This window comes from Lathyrus oleraceus, chromosome 5, assembly GCF_024323335.1.
Source record: "Lathyrus oleraceus cultivar Zhongwan6 chromosome 5, CAAS_Psat_ZW6_1.0, whole genome shotgun sequence".
Classification (NCBI taxonomy): domain Eukaryota; kingdom Viridiplantae; phylum Streptophyta; class Magnoliopsida; order Fabales; family Fabaceae; genus Lathyrus; species Lathyrus oleraceus.
Window position 1 is genome coordinate 311,258,405 of NC_066583.1, and position 18,256 is coordinate 311,276,660.

Genomic DNA, 18,256 nt, shown 5'->3' on the forward strand with positions numbered 1-18,256 from the left:
CCTTCAACCGGCGGAGACAAAATCAGAGGCTCAAGCAGATATTCTTTGATACTGTCAAAAGATTTCTGGCAATCCTCGGTCCAATCACAAGACTGGTCTTTCCGAAGGAGCTTAAATATAGCCGCACATGTGGCAGCCATGTGTGAAATGAATCTTGAGATATAATTCAAGTGGCCGAGAAATCCTCTGACTTGCTTCTCAGTTTTGGGCTCATGCATCTCTTGTATTGCTTTGACCTTGGCAGGATCAACTTCAATACCCTTCTCGCTGACAATAAAGCCCAACAACTTACCAGAACGAACACCAAAAGTACACTTATAGGGATTCAAGCAGAGTTTATACATCCTCAAACGCTGGAATAGCTTCAACAAATGCTCAACATTTTCCTTTTCATCAATTGACTTAGCAATCATGTCATCAACATAGACTTCAATCTCTTTATGCATCATATCATGAAAAAGAGTAGTCATTGCTCTCTGGTAAGTTGCACCAACATTCTTCAAATTGAAAGGCATCACTCTATAACAGAATGTTCCCCAAGGTGTAATGAACGTGGTCTTCTCCATATCTTCGGATGCCATCTTAATCTGATTATAACCGGAAAATCCGTCCATAAACGAAAAGACTTTTAATTTAGTTGTATTGTCTACCAACATATCAATGTGTGGCAGAGGGAAATCATCTTTCGGACTGGCTTTATTCAAATCTCTGTAATCAACACACATGTGGACTTTCCTATTCTTCTTCAGTACATGCACAATATTGGCCACCCATTGCGGATACTCAGCGGTCACAAGGAAACCAACATCAGTTTTCTTCTACACTTCTTCTTTGATCTTCACTACCATATCAGGATGCGTTCTTCTCAACTTCTGCTTGACTGGCGGGCATTCTGGCTTCAAAGGCAATCTATGCTTCACAATCTCAGAATCTAAACCAGGCATGTCTTGATAGGACCAAGAAAACACATCTGAATACTCTCGAAGAAGATCAATCAACCCCTTCTTAACATCTGGACACAGTCGAGACCCAATCTTGACTTCCTTCACTTCATCCTCGGAACCCAAGTTGATTAGCTCAATCTGTTCTTCGAATGGCTGAATGGTTTTTCCTTCATGCTCAAGAAGACGTGACAATTCATCACTCACTTCTTCATCACTTTCCTCCTCAACCTCAAACATAGGGAATTCAAAATTTGGAGAAGGAGAAGGATCATTGTATTCAATGGGGTTAGAAACCAACTTGTATAATGATTTGATATTTTGATTTTAGAGAAGTGAATTTGTGACCAAATATTATGCAGATGGATAATTATATTATTTATTTATGTTTTTTTTATTACCATTTTCAGAATAAAGCAAAAAGTAAAACAAAACATCATAGATGTGGATGAATAGAATTATACTTTATTAATGATCAATTTGAAATGCCCAAACAATGTTCACTTCTCCCTTAGGCATAGGAGAAGGATTTTTGAAAACAAATAAAAGCAATTACTTAGATCGATGCATAATAACAGGAATTTCAATAGCAATCCAATTGTTGCAAGCCTTTCCATGCGTCACAAAATTGGTGCAGTCTTCCTCTTCGTTGTCCTCTAGCACAGCAGCTAAGTGTTATTCATTGCCATGAATGAACCCTCCGCTACGGAAGCTGAGTTGCATATCCTCTGATCTAGCAGCTGACGAAACTTGCTGAAAACCCAGACCGGTTCTGTTCTTATTATCAGAGACCTCTACCACTCGTCCCCACTGATCAACAATTCCTTCTTCGACAATCTTCCTTTCATCTTTTAATGAGGGCATAGGTGCCCCAACTCTCTTTTCAGCAACAATAGATAAGGCTTGCAACGGAGTTCCAACCTCATCCTCAACTTCAACATAAGAGAAAGATGACAAGTGGCTAACCAACAACGCCTTCTGTAACACCCCAAATAAAGTAAAAGAATTATTTAATTAAGTTAATAATATATTTAATAATTTAATTAAATAAATTGAATTATTGGATTATTATTATTATTTTGGAATAATAATTATTATTGGAAAATATATAAGTGGAATAAGAGAAAAGGTTTTCATTTTTGGAAAAGGTTTTTACGTGAAAACTGAGAAGCTGCAGAGAAGAGGAAAAGGGCAAAGAGTTGTAGAGCAAAGGTTGGAGAACGGAAAAGCTTGAAGCTCGAAGAGTTGCCGGATTGTTAAGGTAAGGGGGGGTTTATCATCGTTTAATGGGTATTATCGATTAACATGTAATGGGTAGTGATAAGCCGTCGATTGACCCTAATTGGGATTTAGAATGCTGAGAAATTATGTTGAATAAGTGGTATTAAAGCTGAAATTGAATTTGTGTTTGAGTGTATTGTGAATTTCTGAGCGTATAGCTTTTTACGGAAGTTGAATCGGAGGTCCGGAAGTCCTCCAACGGCGGAAAATGCGGAAACTCTGCATTCTGCCTTGTGTTAGCGCAGGAACTGCTGTTTCGCCTGCGTTAACCGGTTAACCCAGGGTGTTAACCGGTTAACACTGTTATAAATTGTGAAAAATGTTGAGTTTTGCCTGCGTTAACCGGTTAACCTATAGCGTTAACCGGTTAACACTGTTGCAGTATGTAAAAATGGTTGATTTTTATGATGTAAGTGTAATTGGTGATTGGCCTATTGTATCCAATGGTGATAAATAAATTCGTGGAGTCTATGTTGCGAAATGTTGATGCAAATATGTTGATAAATTGTTTTTGTGGAAAATATTAAGTTGTAGGCTGATGAGCCAAAGTTGAATATAAGTTGTTTTGTTGAAAATGCTGAGTTGTAGGCTGATGAGCCAAAGTTGATTTTTAAGTTGTTGTTGCTGAAAAAACTGTTATGTTGTCGTTGTTATTATGTTGTTGAACTTTCAAGTCGTACGTGCCATATACATTCATATGCATTAAGTCGGGGCTTTTGCTCACACCACGTTGGCCTGGATTGGCAAAAATTATGGGGCTTTTGCTCACACCACGTTGGCCTGGATTGGCAAAAATTTTAAGTTGAAAGTTGAAGGCTTATGCCTTGATGCCCACTAAACTGGCAATGATTTTAAGTTGGGAGTTTTACTCCAAATGGTACCACATGCATGAAGAGTCGAGTCTCATTTGAGTTGCATTTACGTTGTGTTTGAATATGATGTTGAGTTGAATATGCTGCTACCGAATGCATGATATGATGTGGGTGATTAACGTGTAAAGTTACTTAACATAACATGATGATTTATAATATTTGTTATATCGATTGAGGAACTCACCCTTACAGTTATATTTTTCAGGTAACGAGCAGTGAGTTGAGTAGAAGCTAGTGCTTGAAGTCTAGAGTGCTTTTAGTGGGTCATGCTCTGATAGATGTAACATCGGGACGGGATGTTTTATTTGTTGAATAAATGTTAATTTTAAGATATTACAGATGTTGAATGTTTCTATCCGCTGCGAATTTTTAAAGAAGTGTTTATGTTGGATTAAATAATGAGCATGACTGATTTTTACGGTGAATTATGTGAAGTATTATGTGACACCCTTGGTGCATGATTACTCTGATATTGATTTATATGCTGTTGTTTTAATTAAATATTTGGGGTATTTAGAAGGGTGTTACATTAGTGGTATCAGAGCAGGTCGGTCTGTCCGGCCAGTTGTCGTGTCGTTACTGTCTAACAATTGTGTAATTGTTACTAGTCTAACTTTTAAGTTGTGTTGTAGTGATAAGTTGAAATGGCTGGAAGGAATGACGCTGCAATGGCTGCCGCAATGCAAGCAATGGCACAAGCGGTGCAGAACTTGCCAAATGCTGGTGGGGATGCTGGATCACGTAGCTTGGCGACTTTTCAGAGAGAGAATCCGCCGGTGTTTAAGGGAAAGCATGATCCAGATGCAACCTTGGGATGGTTGAAAGAGATTGAGAGAATCTTCCGTGTTATGGATTGCACTCCAGCTCAGAAGGTTCGGTATGGTACTCACATGCTAGCAGTCGAAGCTGATGACTGGTGGCTAGAGACTCACGAGAGATTGACCGCGGCAGGTGAAGACATTACTTGGGATGTATTCCGTAGGGAATTTATGAGAAAGTATTACCCGGAAGATGTCCGTGGTAAGAAGGAAATTGAGTTCCTTGAGCTGAAGCAAGGAAACATGTCTGTCACTGATTATGCTGCGAAATTTGTGGAGTTGTCCAAATTTTATCCTCATTACACTGGTGCTGGTGCTGAATTTTCAAAGTGCATCAAGTTTGAAAATGGATTGCGCTCTGAAATTAAGAAGGCTGTTGGGTATCAGAAGATACGCATTTTCACTGAATTGGTTGATAGCTGCAGGATATTTGAAGAGGACAATAATGCTCATTACAAGATTGTCAGTGATCGCAGAGGCAAGCAACATCAAAACCGTGGCAAGCCGTATGATGTTCCAGCTGGAAAAGGGAGACAAAGAGCTGCTCCGGCTCAGAGAGCTAGTGGGGGAGGTGCTCCTACTGGTATAGTTTGCTTCAAGTGTGGTCAGGCTGGTCATAAGAGTAATGTATGCACTGCTGAAGTAAAGAGGTGTTTTCGCTGTGGTAAGATTGGCCATGCAATAGCTGATTGCAAGCACAAGGAAGTGATTTGTTTTAATTGCGGAGAAGAAGGGCATATTGGAAGTCAGTGTCAGAAGCCGAAGAAAGGGAATCAGTCAGGAGGCAAGGTCTTTGCTTTATCGGGTTCTGAGACTTCTGCAGATGATCGTTTGATCCGAGGTACGTGTTATATTAATGGCTTTCCCCTTGTAGCTATTATTGACACAGGTGCGACTCATTCCTTTATATCTTTGGATTGTGCTGTGAAACTTAAGTTAGAGATATCTGAGATGCTTGGAAGTATGGTGATTGATACTCCTGCGAAGGGTTCAGTGACTACTACTTCGGTTTGTTTAAATTGTCCTTTGAGTATTTTTGGTAGAGACTTTGGGATAGACCTTGTGTGTCTTCCGTTAGTGCAGATTGATGTTATCTTGGGAATGAACTGGTTGGTGTTTAACCGAGTTTCTATCAACTGTTTTGATAAGACTGTAATTTTTCCTGGGATGGAAGAAGGAAAAAGTTTATTTCTATCAGCCAGACAGGTGGATGAGGAAGTAGCTGATGGGGCAGAGTTGTTTATGCTGTTAGCGACTTTGGAGGCTAAAGATAAACTGATGATTTGCGATCTAGCTGTGGTGTGTGATTTTCCTGATGTGTTTCCGGAAGAAGTGAATGAATTGCCGCCAGAGCGTGAAGTGGAGTTCTCTATTGACTTGGTACCTGGTACTAGGCCGATATCGATGGCTCCGTACCGTATGTCTGCTGTTGAGTTAACTGAATTGAAGAGTCAGTTGGAAGATCTGTTGGATAAGAAATTTATTCGTCCGAGTGTGTCACCGTGGGGTGCACCAGTGCTATTGGTTAAGAAGAAAGAAGGTACTATGAGGTTGTGTGTGGACTACAGGCAACTGAATAAAGTGACGATCAAGAATCGGTATCCTTTGCCGAGGATTGATGATTTGATGGATCAGTTGGTTGGTGCAAGTGTGTTCAGTAAAATAGATTTGAGATCTGGGTATCATCAGATCCGTGTGAAAACAGAGGATATTCAGAAGACTGCTTTCAGAACAAGGTATGGACATTATGAGTATTCTGTAATGCCTTTTGGTGTGACTAATGCGCCTGGAGTATTTATGGAGTATATGAATAGGATTTTCCATCGGTATCTAGACAAGTTTGTTGTGGTGTTTATTGATGACATTTTGGTGTATTCGAAATCTGAAGAAGAGCATGCTGAGCATTTGAAAGTGGTTTTAGAAGTTCTACGAGAAAAGAAGTTATTTGCTAAACTGTCTAAATGTGAATTTTGGTTAGAAGAGGTGAGTTTTCTTGGTCATGTGATTTCAAGAGGTGGCGTTGCTGTTGATCCTTCTAAGATAGAAGCGGTATCTAAGTGGGAAGCTCCGAAGTCTGTTGCTGAGATTCGAAGTTTCCTTGGTTTGGCTGGTTATTATAGGAAGTTCATTGAGGGATTTTCTAAGTTGGCGTTACCGTTGATGATGTTGACTAGAAAGGGGCAAGTGTTTGTTTGGGACTCAAAATGTGAAGAAGGTTTCCAAGAGCTAAAGAGAAGGTTGACTACTGCTCCTATTCTGATATTACCGAGTTCGTCGGAATCATTTGAAGTTTATTGCGATGCTTCATTGTTGGGTTTGGGTGGCGTGTTGATGCAGAATAAGCAGGTTATAGCTTATGCTTCAAGACAGCTGAGGGTTCATGAGAGGAACTATCCGACGCACGATTTAGAGTTGGCAGCTGTGGTGTTTGTTCTGAAGTTATGGAGACATTACTTGTACGGGTCAAGATTTGAGGTTTTCAGTGACCATAAAAGTTTAAAGTATTTGTTTGATCAGAAAGAGCTGAATATGAGGCAGAGAAGATGGTTAGAGTTTCTGAAGGATTATGACTTTGGTTTGAATTACCATCCGGGTAAAGCAAATGTAGTGGCTGATGCATTGAGTCGGAAATCATTACATATGTCTATGTTAATGGTTAAGGAATTGGATTTGATTGAGCAGTTTAGAGACTTGAGTTTGGTGTGTGAGAGTTCTCACAATAGTGTTAAATTGGGAATGTTGAAGTTGACAAGTGGTATCCTGGATGAGATCAGAGAGGGTCAGAAATCTGATATGCTTTTGGTTGATAAGTTGACTCTAGTGAATCAAGGTCAAGGTGGCGAATTCAGAGTTGATGAGAATGGTATTTTGAAGTTTGGTAGTCGGGTGTGTATTCCGGATGTTACCGAGCTTAAGAAGAGTATTCTTGAAGAAGGACATCGTAGTGGGTTGAGTATTCATCCTGGAGCCACGAAGATGTATCATGATTTGAAGAAGTTATTTTGGTGGCCGGGAATGAAAAGAGAAATCGCGAGCTTTGTTTATTCTTGTTTGACTTGTCAGAAGTCAAAGATTGAGCATCAGAAGCCGTCTGGGCTAATGCAACCGTTGGCTATTCCAGAGTGGAAGTGGGATAGTATTAGTATGGATTTTGTTTCTGGTTTACCGAGGACAATTAAGAATTTTGAAGCTATTTGGGTGATTGTTGACAGATTGACAAAGTCGGCTCATTTCATTCCGATTAGAATGGATTATCCGTTAGAAAAATTGGCTGAGTTGTATATTGAGAAGATTGTAAGTTTGCATGGTATTCCGTCGAGTATTGTTTCGGACAGAGATCCTAGATTTACATCGAAGTTCTGGGAAGGTTTGCAGAGAGCTTTGGGAACTAAGCTGAGATTGAGTTCTGCATATCATCCGCAGACTGACGGTCAGACTGAGAGGACGATTCAGTCATTAGAGGATCTTTTGAGAGCTTGTGTTTTGGAAAAGGGAGGTAGTTGGGATTGTTATTTACCGTTGATTGAGTTTACCTACAACAATAGTTTTCATTCGAGCATTGGTATGGCGCCGTTTGAAGCTTTGTATGGTAGGAGATGTCGGACACCGTTATGTTGGTATGAGTCCGGTGAGAGTGCTGTGGTTGGACCGGAAATCGTTCAACAAACTACGGAAAAGATTAAGATGATTCAGGAGAAGATGAGAATTGCTCAGAGTCGTCAGAAGAGTTATCATGATAAGAGGAGGAAGTCACTTGAGTTTCAAGAGGGAGATCATGTGTTTCTTCGTGTTACTCCGATAACAGGTGTTGGTCGGGCTTTGAAGTCAAAGAAGTTGACACCTCGATTTATTGGTCCTTATCAGATTTTAGAGAGGATAGGAGAGGTAGCCTATCGTATCGCTTTACCGCCGTCACTTGCGAATTTGCATGAGGTTTTTAATGTGTCTCAGTTGAGGAGGTACATTCATGATCCGTCGCATGTAGTCCAAGTGGATGATGTACAGGTGAGAGATAACCTGACTGTTGAAACATCGCCTATGAGGATCGAGGATCGAGAGTTGAAGCAGTTGCGGGGTAAAGAGATTGCCTTAGTGAAGGTAGCTTGGGGAGGACCAGCAGGTGGCAATGTGACTTGGGAACTGGAGGGTCAGATGAAGGAGTCCTATCCAGAGTTATTTGTTTGAGGTATGTTTTCGAGGACGAAAACTCTTTTAGTGGGGGAGAGTTGTAACACCCCAAATAAAGTAAAAGAATTATTTAATTAAGTTAATAATATATTTAATAATTTAATTAAATAAATTGAATTATTGGATTATTATTATTATTTTGGAATAATAATTATTATTGGAAAATATATAAGTGGAATAAGAGAAAAGGTTTTCATTTTTGGAAAAGGTTTTTACGTGAAAACTGAGAAGCTGCAGAGAAGAGGAAAAGGGCAAAGAGCTGTAGAGAAAAGGTTGGAGAACGGAAAAGCTTGAAGCTCGAAGAGTTGCCGGATTGTTAAGGTAAGGGGGGTTTATCGTCGTTTAATGGGTATTATCGATTAACATGTAATGGGTAGTGATAAGCCGTCGATTGACCCTAATTGGGATTTAGAATGCTGAGAAATTATGTTGAATAAGTGGTATTAAAGCTGAAATTGAATTTGTGTTTGAGTGTATTGTGAATTTCTGAGCGTATAGCTTTTTACGGAAGTTGAATCGGAGGTCCGGAAGTCCTCCAACGGCGGAAAATGCGGAAACTCTGCATTCTGCCTTGTGTTAGCGCAGGAACTGCTGTTTCGCCTGCGTTAACCGGTTAACCCAGGGTGTTAACCAGTTAACACTGTTATAAATTGTGAAAAATGTTGAGTTTTGCCTGCGTTAACCGGTTAACCTATAGCGTTAACCGGTTAACACTGTTGCAGTATGTAAAAATGGTTGATTTTTATGATGTAAGTGTAATTGGTGATTGGCCTATTGTATCCAATGGTGATAAATAAATTCGTGGAGTCTATGTTGCGAAATGTTGATGCAAATATGTTGATAAATTGTTTTTGTGGAAAATATTAAGTTGTAGGCTGATGAGCCAAAGTTGAATATAAGTTGTTTTGTTGAAAATGCTGAGTTGTAGGCTGATGAGCCAAAGTTGATTTTTAAGTTGTTGTTGCTGAAAAAACTGTTATGTTGTCGTTGTTATTATGTTGTTGAACTTTCAAGTCGTACGTGCCATATACATTCATATGCATTAAGTCGGGGCTTTTGCTCACACCACGTTGGCCTGGATTGGCAAAAATTATGGGGCTTTTGCTCACACCACGTTGGCCTGGATTGGCAAAAATTTTAAGTTGAAAGTTGAAGGCTTATGCCTTGATGCCCACTAAACTGGCAATGATTTTAAGTTGGGAGTTTTACTCCAAATGGTACCACATGCATGAAGAGTCGAGTCTCATTTGAGTTGCATTTACGTTGTGTTTGAATATGATGTTGAGTTGAATATGCTGCTACCGAATGCATGATATGATGTGGGTGATTAACGTGTAAAGTTACTTAACATAACATGATGATTTATAATATTTGTTATATCGATTGAGGAACTCACCCTTACAGTTATATTTTTCAGGTAACGAGCAGTGAGTTGAGTAGAAGCTAGTGCTTGAAGTCTAGAGTGCTTTTAGTGGGTCATGCTCTGATAGATGTAACATCGGGACGGGATGTTTTATTTGTTGAATAAATGTTAATTTTAAGATATTACAGATGTTGAATGTTTCTATCCGCTGCGAATTTTTAAAGAAGTGTTTATGTTGGATTAAATAATGAGCATGACTGATTTTTACGGTGAATTATGTGAAGTATTATGTGACACCCTTGGTGCATGATTACTCTGATATTGATTTATATGCTGTTGTTTTAATTAAATATTTGGGGTATTTAGAAGGGTGTTACACCTTCTCCCCGCCAACGATGACTAACTTCCCATTCTTGACAAATTTGAGCTTCTGATGCAATGTGGAGGTAACAACTCCAACCTCGTGGATCCATGGCCTTCCTGTCATACCCCAATTTTGTTCGGGTAAGACAAATCTTTCACCAACATTCACCACCAGATGTTATAAGGCATAAACTCTATCTTAGGGTTTCTCAGCCATAAACTACTCCAAACTCCCCATCATTTCTAAAGAAACATTCAATACTCACATGATTATTCTAAATAAAACCCTCAGTGACATCAAATTTTCAATAAATCTTTCAGTAACATTTCATTTGTTAAGATCCTTGTACATGACTCAAGAAAACATCTGTTGCGTTTGTCTTTTATTGCTGTTACTAAAGCATGGGATGGTATGCGCATTTTAGGACTTATTGGTTGACAAGGCCCATTTTGGTTTATCCATAAGATCTTTTGGTTTTAAAAAAGGCCCATTCCCATCAACATGTCTATAATTAATATTGCAAGTCCAAAGTGTGATTCAAATCTCTTTTACATTACTAATCCAAAGTCCATTTTCTTATTAGTAAGTATTAAGAGCCATGATTATTTTTTTATGATCACTTGTTATTAGCCCATTTTCACATCCCAAATATATGTGCCAAATTTTAAAGTCCTTCATAGGTCCCTAATTCCTGAATTAAAATTGCATTTTGAAGCATATTTGTGTTGGGTTTAAGCTAAGTCACCATATTTAGACTCATGCGACGTGATCTTTTGTTGGCTTCGTGGTTGGAATTGAGTTTTCGATGCTTATAATGTGCATTTCATTTTGTTCCATTAGTTATCTGATTATTTAGCCAATGACAAGTTTACTAAAAGCAACCATTTGTGAACGTCCATTTTTATTCCATTATGGCCCAAACCGTTTTCAAATGAAATAATTACTCTAAAGATTTGAGCATTTTAATTGTTGCATAAACAAAGTCTTAAGCAAAAACCGTACATATATTACAAGCAGTCCAAAAGGCACTGCACATAATTATCCAAATACAAAATATTATATCTTAATGTTTAAACTTGAATAATTAAAGTTGCTGCATATCCAACTGTTGGGAACAGAGCTTTCAGACACCAGTTGCCAACACCATCCTTAGGGTTGAGGCACCCAAATTCAGAACGCCCAAAACAATCCTTTGGCCAAAGCGGCCTAAAATCCAACCCCCTCTTAAAGCTGGTGCAGCCAATCTTCTCCTCAAATAGGGTCACTTCACTTGTGTGACCTGCAAAGAAATCAAATCAAGTCAAAAAAGGTCTTATCAATAAGCACTTAAAAAGCTGAAGAATAATTAACAAATTTGATCAGTTTAACACTTTGCCCAAAATACCACAACGAACACCCAGAAATATAATGAATCCACAAAATCAAATCCCATGAAATCTGGGATAAGCTAAATATATCCTGACAAATTATCTTGGGACTTAAAAAATTCATCATGAAGAAGATAAGAACTTAAATACCCAGAGAAGAGGACATTGAAGAGAGGACGGTGAATCATAGAGGAAGAAATCAAAAATAATTTTTCATTCAACACAACCACATAGCATTCAGAGAGAAGAAAACAGAAGAAGACGGAGAGAGATTTAGAGGAAAGGCAAACTTATCTGAAGTTTCGTCGGAGGAGACCTCGTCGTTGAACCGCTTTCGAACCAAGTAGCTTTCCTCTCCCTTTTTGCTTAAATTTTATACGCCATCTCATTCGTCCTTGTGAACTGAGTGAAACCCCCTTCATATTTTCTTTAAATTGCAACTGTTGAAGGTTTAAATCCAGAATTAGGGTTTAGGTTTAATTTGTTCCGTTGCTGTTTGGTTTTAATTTGTTGGTTGAAAGGAGTTTAGGTTTAGGTTTGGTCGCTTGTTGGAGTTTTTTTTTCCGGTTGGTCGAGTTTTGGTTTCGTCTTCGTATCGATCCGGTCGATTGAGGTTGGTTTAGGTTAAACCGAGGTCGGATTCGTGGTCACCGGCCAAAAAGAGAGGGAGTTAGTGTTTGGAGTTTTTTTGTTTGAGAGGTGGTTCGCCGGAGAAGAAGGTGGCGCCGTCGTCGTTGGCCGGCAACCACCGTCTTCTCCGGTAGGTTTTTGGTTGTGGGTTGGATGAATTTGCAGAGCGTGAGAGAGAGTGTTGGTTGAGGAGAGAGACACGAAAGTGTCAAATGAATACTCTCTCTCTCTCAAGTTTGCTTTTGTATGTTGGTGAGAGTAAGCGCATGGAGGCCAAGTGGCCTCCCAGGAGCGTGCCACGCATGGTTGACTGCTGAGTCAACCAGGGGATCCCGTGTGGATCCCCCCACCGTATAATGGTGTACCTTCCCATATCCATCACATGATCTGAGGACCAAGTCAGACTTCTTGATCTGACGGTCCAAGGCATCCCCACGAGTCAACATGGTTGACTGGTTTTTTAGGGCCTTGTGGGTTTCGTTTTGGGCCAGTTCAACCTGGGCCTATGCTTGTTTTTCTATTAAAACCCCCATTTGCTCACTTTTGGAAGATTATGTTTGGGCTTGGTTTCTATCCCAAGGCCCAAACTGTTTTATTTTAATTTTTATTTAGTCTTTGTTTTTGTTTACTTGATTTAAATAGAGCTTTATAAATTAATTAAATTACCATTATCATTTCTAAAAAATAATTAAAACTATTTGATTATCTATTATTATTATCATTATCATTAGTTATTTCTATTATATAATTATTCATTTTTTATGAGGTATATGTGTGTTAATATTTATTTAGTCGTTTGTATAAGTGTTCGATTTTATATGCGTGTTGTGGTACATTTAAGACAAACCATTCCCATTCCATCAATCCAAACCAATTTTTTTTAAAAAAGGCAAATCAACAATTCTCGATTCAAAGTCGAGCCTATTTTCAGACACCTTTTGTAAGTCGATCGCTTTTAAAGCATCGCCATCAACCTCACATGGCTTACTCTTGGGTCTTCTTACAATGAGACCTATTCGATTTTAATTAATCGATTAGATGAATTATTCACTAAATAAATTCAATTCATTCACAAAATACAAATTTTAAACCTCGATCCGACATCGAGTATTCTTTATTAAGAATTAAAATACCTAATCATAATTAAACACTATTTCATTTAGGAATAAAAAAGGAGATGGTTTTGAGTTTTCAACTCCTCTCCTCGATTATTTGAATACGAATTCTTTTACTCGGTTAGTCGAATAATCGTCATTTCTAATCCACTCAAGCACAAATAAATGAAATCCTTCTATAATAAGAAACGAAAAGGGAGATGACTTTGAGTCTTCAATCTTTTCTCCTCGATTATTTGAATACAAGTTCCCTTACTTGGTTAGTCAAATAATTGTCGTTCCTCTACAAACTTCCAAACCCCGATTAAATCAAACTATTTTCATAATAACAAAATGGAAAAGGAGATGATTTTGAGCCTTCAACTTCTCTCCTCAATTGATCGAATACGAGTTCTCTTATTCGGTTAGTCAAACAATTGTCTTTTTCCGCAAACTTATAACTTAATCAAATCATTTTTATAATAAACTATATGAAAAAGGAGATGGTTTTGAGTTTTCAACTCCTCTTCTAAAATGCTTGGATATGAGTTATTTTACTCAGTCACTCAAGTACTTGTGATTCATTCTAAAATACGTCAACCATATACAACCCTATTTTCATAAATACTCAGATGAAACAGAAAGTGGTCTAGAGTCTTCTATTCCCTTTCCCAATTATTAGGGTACGAGTTGTCTTGCTCGATTATCCGATTAATTGTCATCCATTCAAAATACATTAATTATTATCAAATCCTTTCTATAATTAAGGATGAAAACGGAAGCGGTCTAGAGTCTTCTATTCCCTTTCCCGATTGTTAGGATACGAGTTGTCTTACTCGGATATCCGAGTAATCGTCATCCAACCAAAAACATCTCAACCAATCAAAACACCCAACATATTAATCCAATTTATCACCCTCGTGTGATCAGAACTCTTTTCAAAAAAGCACTATTAATCCTTTCTAATGCGCACAACAAACTAGTGCTTAAGCCTCCGCCGAGAGTAGACAAGCCATCGTTTAGCCTTTAGAACGCGATCTACATAGTTGTTCATAAAAAACACCAACCAACCATAGTTCCCCGAACTATGAATGCTCTGATTTCCTTATTACACCATAAGGATACGTAGGCAGGAGATTGTTGTATATTCGCGAGCACACTAATAAAAAAACCTCCCCTTTCCCTTTCTGAGATTCCCATCCATTTCTATTTTCAATATATTTATAACCTGAAGATAACAAACAAACATAATTTAACACTCAATCTCAAATTAGAACTAAAAGGTTCCCGTTGAGTACGACGGACGTGAGGGGTGCTAATACCTTCCCCTTGCGTAATCAACTCCCGAACCCAAATATGGTTGCGACGACCATTATTTCATTTCCTAAAGGTTTTATCGATATTTTTCTATTCCTTCATTGGGATAAATAAAGTTCGGTGGTGACTCTGTTCGAACATAAATTTTCCGCGACCATCGCGAGGGATCATATTTTTCGAGATGCGACAGATGGCGACTCTGCTGGGGATTAGCTCCAAGCAAAAGAGAGTGAAGCCTAATTTAGTTCAGTTGATGTATTGTGTGTTAATTTTGTTTATTTGTTTGTTATTTATTCTGCTATTATTGTGTTGTCATAATTATTGTCTGGTGTTTTTATTGGCTATGTATTATTGGGGTCCTCTGGTTGGTGATACTTTGTGAGATAGGCTCTCCACCCGAGTCTGAGAAAAACCGTAAGATTAAGTTGGTGGTTGCGTAGTGGACGCCCACAAGGAGTCTTCCTTGTTGCGAAGATACGAAGACCCCGCCTAGAGGAGATTCTCTTGAGATATTATTGCCCAACGAGTTTTCGTCACGACGATAGTATTCCCAAGTTGGATCAATGACTCTAGGGACCTTATAACCCATTATATCCGGTGGTTATGTAGTATTCACCTGAAAAGTCCCAGACTTATTGGGTTAATACGAAAGCCCCAATTAGATAAGATCCCTTGGGCGTATTACTACCTTACAGTAGTATTCCCAACCTCAATCTATGACTCTGAGAACCTTATTAGAATCTTGGACTCGAGAGTTGTGTAGTATGGACCCACTGGGAGTTTTCCTCTTTGGGACCATACGAAGGCCTCACCCAGACGAGACTCTTTTTTGGGATGTTATTAGCGGATGAGCTTTCGTCATGACAATAACCTTCCTAAATAGTGATTGATGACTTTGGGAACCTCTTAACTTTAGCATCCTCCCAAAAGGGTTTTATCTAGTAACCAAGGATACCCACTCTCACGGCCTGTATGTTGACCTACCTGTGGCATGCATAGCATCATTCATAACATGACATTCATATTATTTTATTTCCAAGGAATCTGAGTGTCATAAGTTGCAGAAATTCAAGAAGCATGGAATCAAGCAAAAGAAGCATTTACTCTTTCAAGTTCAAAGATCCCGATCTAAGGAGCTTACGTGACTTGGTCTCTTAGATGCACCCGGTATACAAAATCAACTTTGGGAAGAATTATGGCAATCTGCTCAGCATCCTCAACCAACGAGTGGACCATACAACTTTAGTTACTCTGGCTCAATTCTATGACCTACCTTTAAGATGCTTCACATTCCAAGACTTCCAGCTAGCACCGATGTTGGAAGAATTCGAGTGTCTTGTTAGGATTCCTATGAAGAATAAGCCACTATTTGAAGGGATAGATGAATCTTTGCCCCTTGAGATCATTGCTAGCACGCTTCACATGGATGAAAAGGAAGTAGAGGCTAACCTGGAGACCAAAGGGAATACCAAAGGATTTTCGCTAAGTTTTCTCTTGGAAAGAGCTCATACCCTACTAAAAGCAGAAAGTTGGGACACTTGTTACTCTGCTATTGCGTTGGGCATCTATGGCATCGTCCTGTTTCCAAATATGGATGGTTTCATAGACATGGCTGCTATTTTCGTTTTCCTTGTTGGAAACCCAGTATCCACCTTGTTAGCTGATGTTTACTATTACATGAGCCATAGGTATACCAAGAAGAAAGGAATGATTGCTTGTTGTGCTCCTTTATTATATCAGTGGTTTCTAGAACATCTTCCAAAGACAGGAGCTTGGGTTGAACAGACAGATGTTAGTTGGCCTAAGAGATTGGGATCGCTCAGATCCGAAGATCTTTCTTGGTATTCCAAAGAATACATCAACATGGACATCATATTCAGCTGTGGACATTTCCCTAATCTACCACTTATTGGAACTCAAGGATGCGTGAATTCTAACCCGGTTCTATCACTAAGACAACTTGGCTACCCAATGGAAGGCCCTCCATAGGCAAGGTCTTTGGAAGCTTTCTTGTTGCTTGACTTTGGGGTTGAGAATCCTAGCTTGTTCCAACGAATCAGAAAGGCTTGGAAGAATGTCAGTCGAAAAGGGAAAGCTGATTTGGGGAGAGAAAATGGGATTACAAAAGAACCATATTTTCATTGGGTAAAGGAAAGGTTGGAGATGATCAAAATTACATTCGTCATTCGGACACCTGTACCTCTTCCTGAACCTAAGCTCACCCATGTCCCTATTGAAGAAGTGGAGGAACTCAAGACCACCATGGAAAAGATAGAAAAAGAGAATGAAGAGTTGAAGATAAAACTCCAAGAAATCATCAATGAGAAAAACACCATGAAGTGGGAGCTTGAGAGAAAGGATGCACAGATTCAAGCACATGTGGAAAAGTTCAACAAAGAGGAGCATAAGAGGAAAAAGATCAAAGTGGGACTAGAACAAGCTGACCATTGTCTATTTGAGATAAGAAATTGCATAAAAGATAAGAAATTGCGGTAAAAGTTTTGGTTTTTCTATTTGAGAAAGATTGTCAAAGTTAGGGTTCGACGATCACTTTGCATGTATATGTTCGATCAACAAAACTCATAAACTCCTTTAGATGATAAACTATTTCACAAAGTCCTCCCAATGTGTTTATCTCTAACACACATTGTGGGTTTTCCCATTTTGATCAATTGTTGATCTCTCACACAATCTATCAAAATGACAACTTTTTTGTTCAACTTTATGGTGAACAAAATCATTCATTACTATCTCTAGCTAACAAACAAGATTGGATGAAAACCTAGGTAAAGAGTTGGTAAACATCTCTCGATCATAAACCAACACAAAGAGTTATCAATAAAACAAAGTTTTCATCATACATTCATCATTAAAGAGTTTACAAATGAAGATCATCCCATATACACACAAAGCTTATGATCATCTACATCTAACCTTGACAAAATAAAGGACTTAGCTACTCATTTTCATGGTAGCTTGTACAACAAGTTTCGGTTGAAGGTTGATCAACATCCGAGTCGAAGAATCGAGATTGGATGGGAATCCACCTTCTTTTTGTAGAAAAATGTTAAGAGATGAAGAAAAATGAAGAAAAAGTGTTTCTAGGTTACAAAGTATGATCCCAAGAAAATCTGAAAAATATCTAAGTTCTAAAAAGTATATCTTCCAAAAAGTAGCCCCTGCTACTTATAGTACTGCTGTCTGAGCTGTCATGCTCGCTAGGCGAGCAGAATGGTTCGCCTAGCGAGCCCCAAAATAGGCCACCTGAGGCACCTGCGCCCAGAGGAATCTTCCAAGTCCAGATTGCATGTTCGCTTGGCGAAGCCCACGCTACCTCCTTCGCTCCAGCGAGTTTAGGTGGTTTTGCTACTGGAATTGCTCGCTGGAAGCTTGCTAGCAGCTCGCCTAGCGAGTAAGTGCTAGCTGTGCTTTTGACCAAGTCTGGGAGCGTTTGCTACTACCTTCGCCATAACGAGTTTGCTGACTTTGCTACTGTAAAATTCTGGGGATGTTCGCTGGAAGCTCGCTGGGTGCTCGCCTAGCGAGCACTTTTCTACAACACTCGCCTAGTGAGCATGCTGATGAATGCTTCCTTTCTTGGTCCCTTTGCCATCATTCATGTGCCTTTGTTTTCTATTCTTTCATGCCTAATTTCTGGACAATAACACACAAATTAAAGGTACCAAGATCATTTAACATTGTATTGCAAATCATCAAAGGCAAAGGCGGTTTCGAACACTTTAACGACAAAAAGGAGTGAAAGATGCGCATATTTGATAGCTCAAATAAGCACTTTTGGGCATCTAACAACTCTCCCCAACTAGATTCTTGCTTGCCCTCAAGCAAAGTATGCCTCTTGAAAGACAAGAGGATTTGCTAAAAGAAAAAGTTTCTCCGAAATTGGATAAAATGGCTCAAACACAAGAGAATCAACCAGACACAAGTTCCCAATGGTTAGAATAACATAATACACAAGAACTAAAACTTTATAGCAATGTAAAACATGTAACAATCCACGACA

At 38.9% G+C, this 18,256-nt stretch overlaps 1 protein-coding gene across 1 annotated transcript; it reads left to right on the forward strand.

Moving 5' to 3' along the window:
* Nucleotides 1-15,549: 15,549 nt before the first annotated feature.
* LOC127080378 (uncharacterized) lies at nt 15,550-16,224 on the forward strand. Its single transcript, XM_051020699.1, has one exon. The coding sequence runs from the start codon at nt 15,550-15,552 to the stop codon at nt 16,222-16,224; it is 675 nt and encodes a 224-aa protein (XP_050876656.1).
* Nucleotides 16,225-18,256: the final 2,032 nt, after the last annotated feature.

Excerpts from the sequence above, each read along its gene's own strand:
- LOC127080378 (XM_051020699.1), top strand. The coding sequence starts at position 15,550 with ATGTTGGAAGAATTCGAGTGTCTTGTTAGGATTCCTATGAAGAATAAG.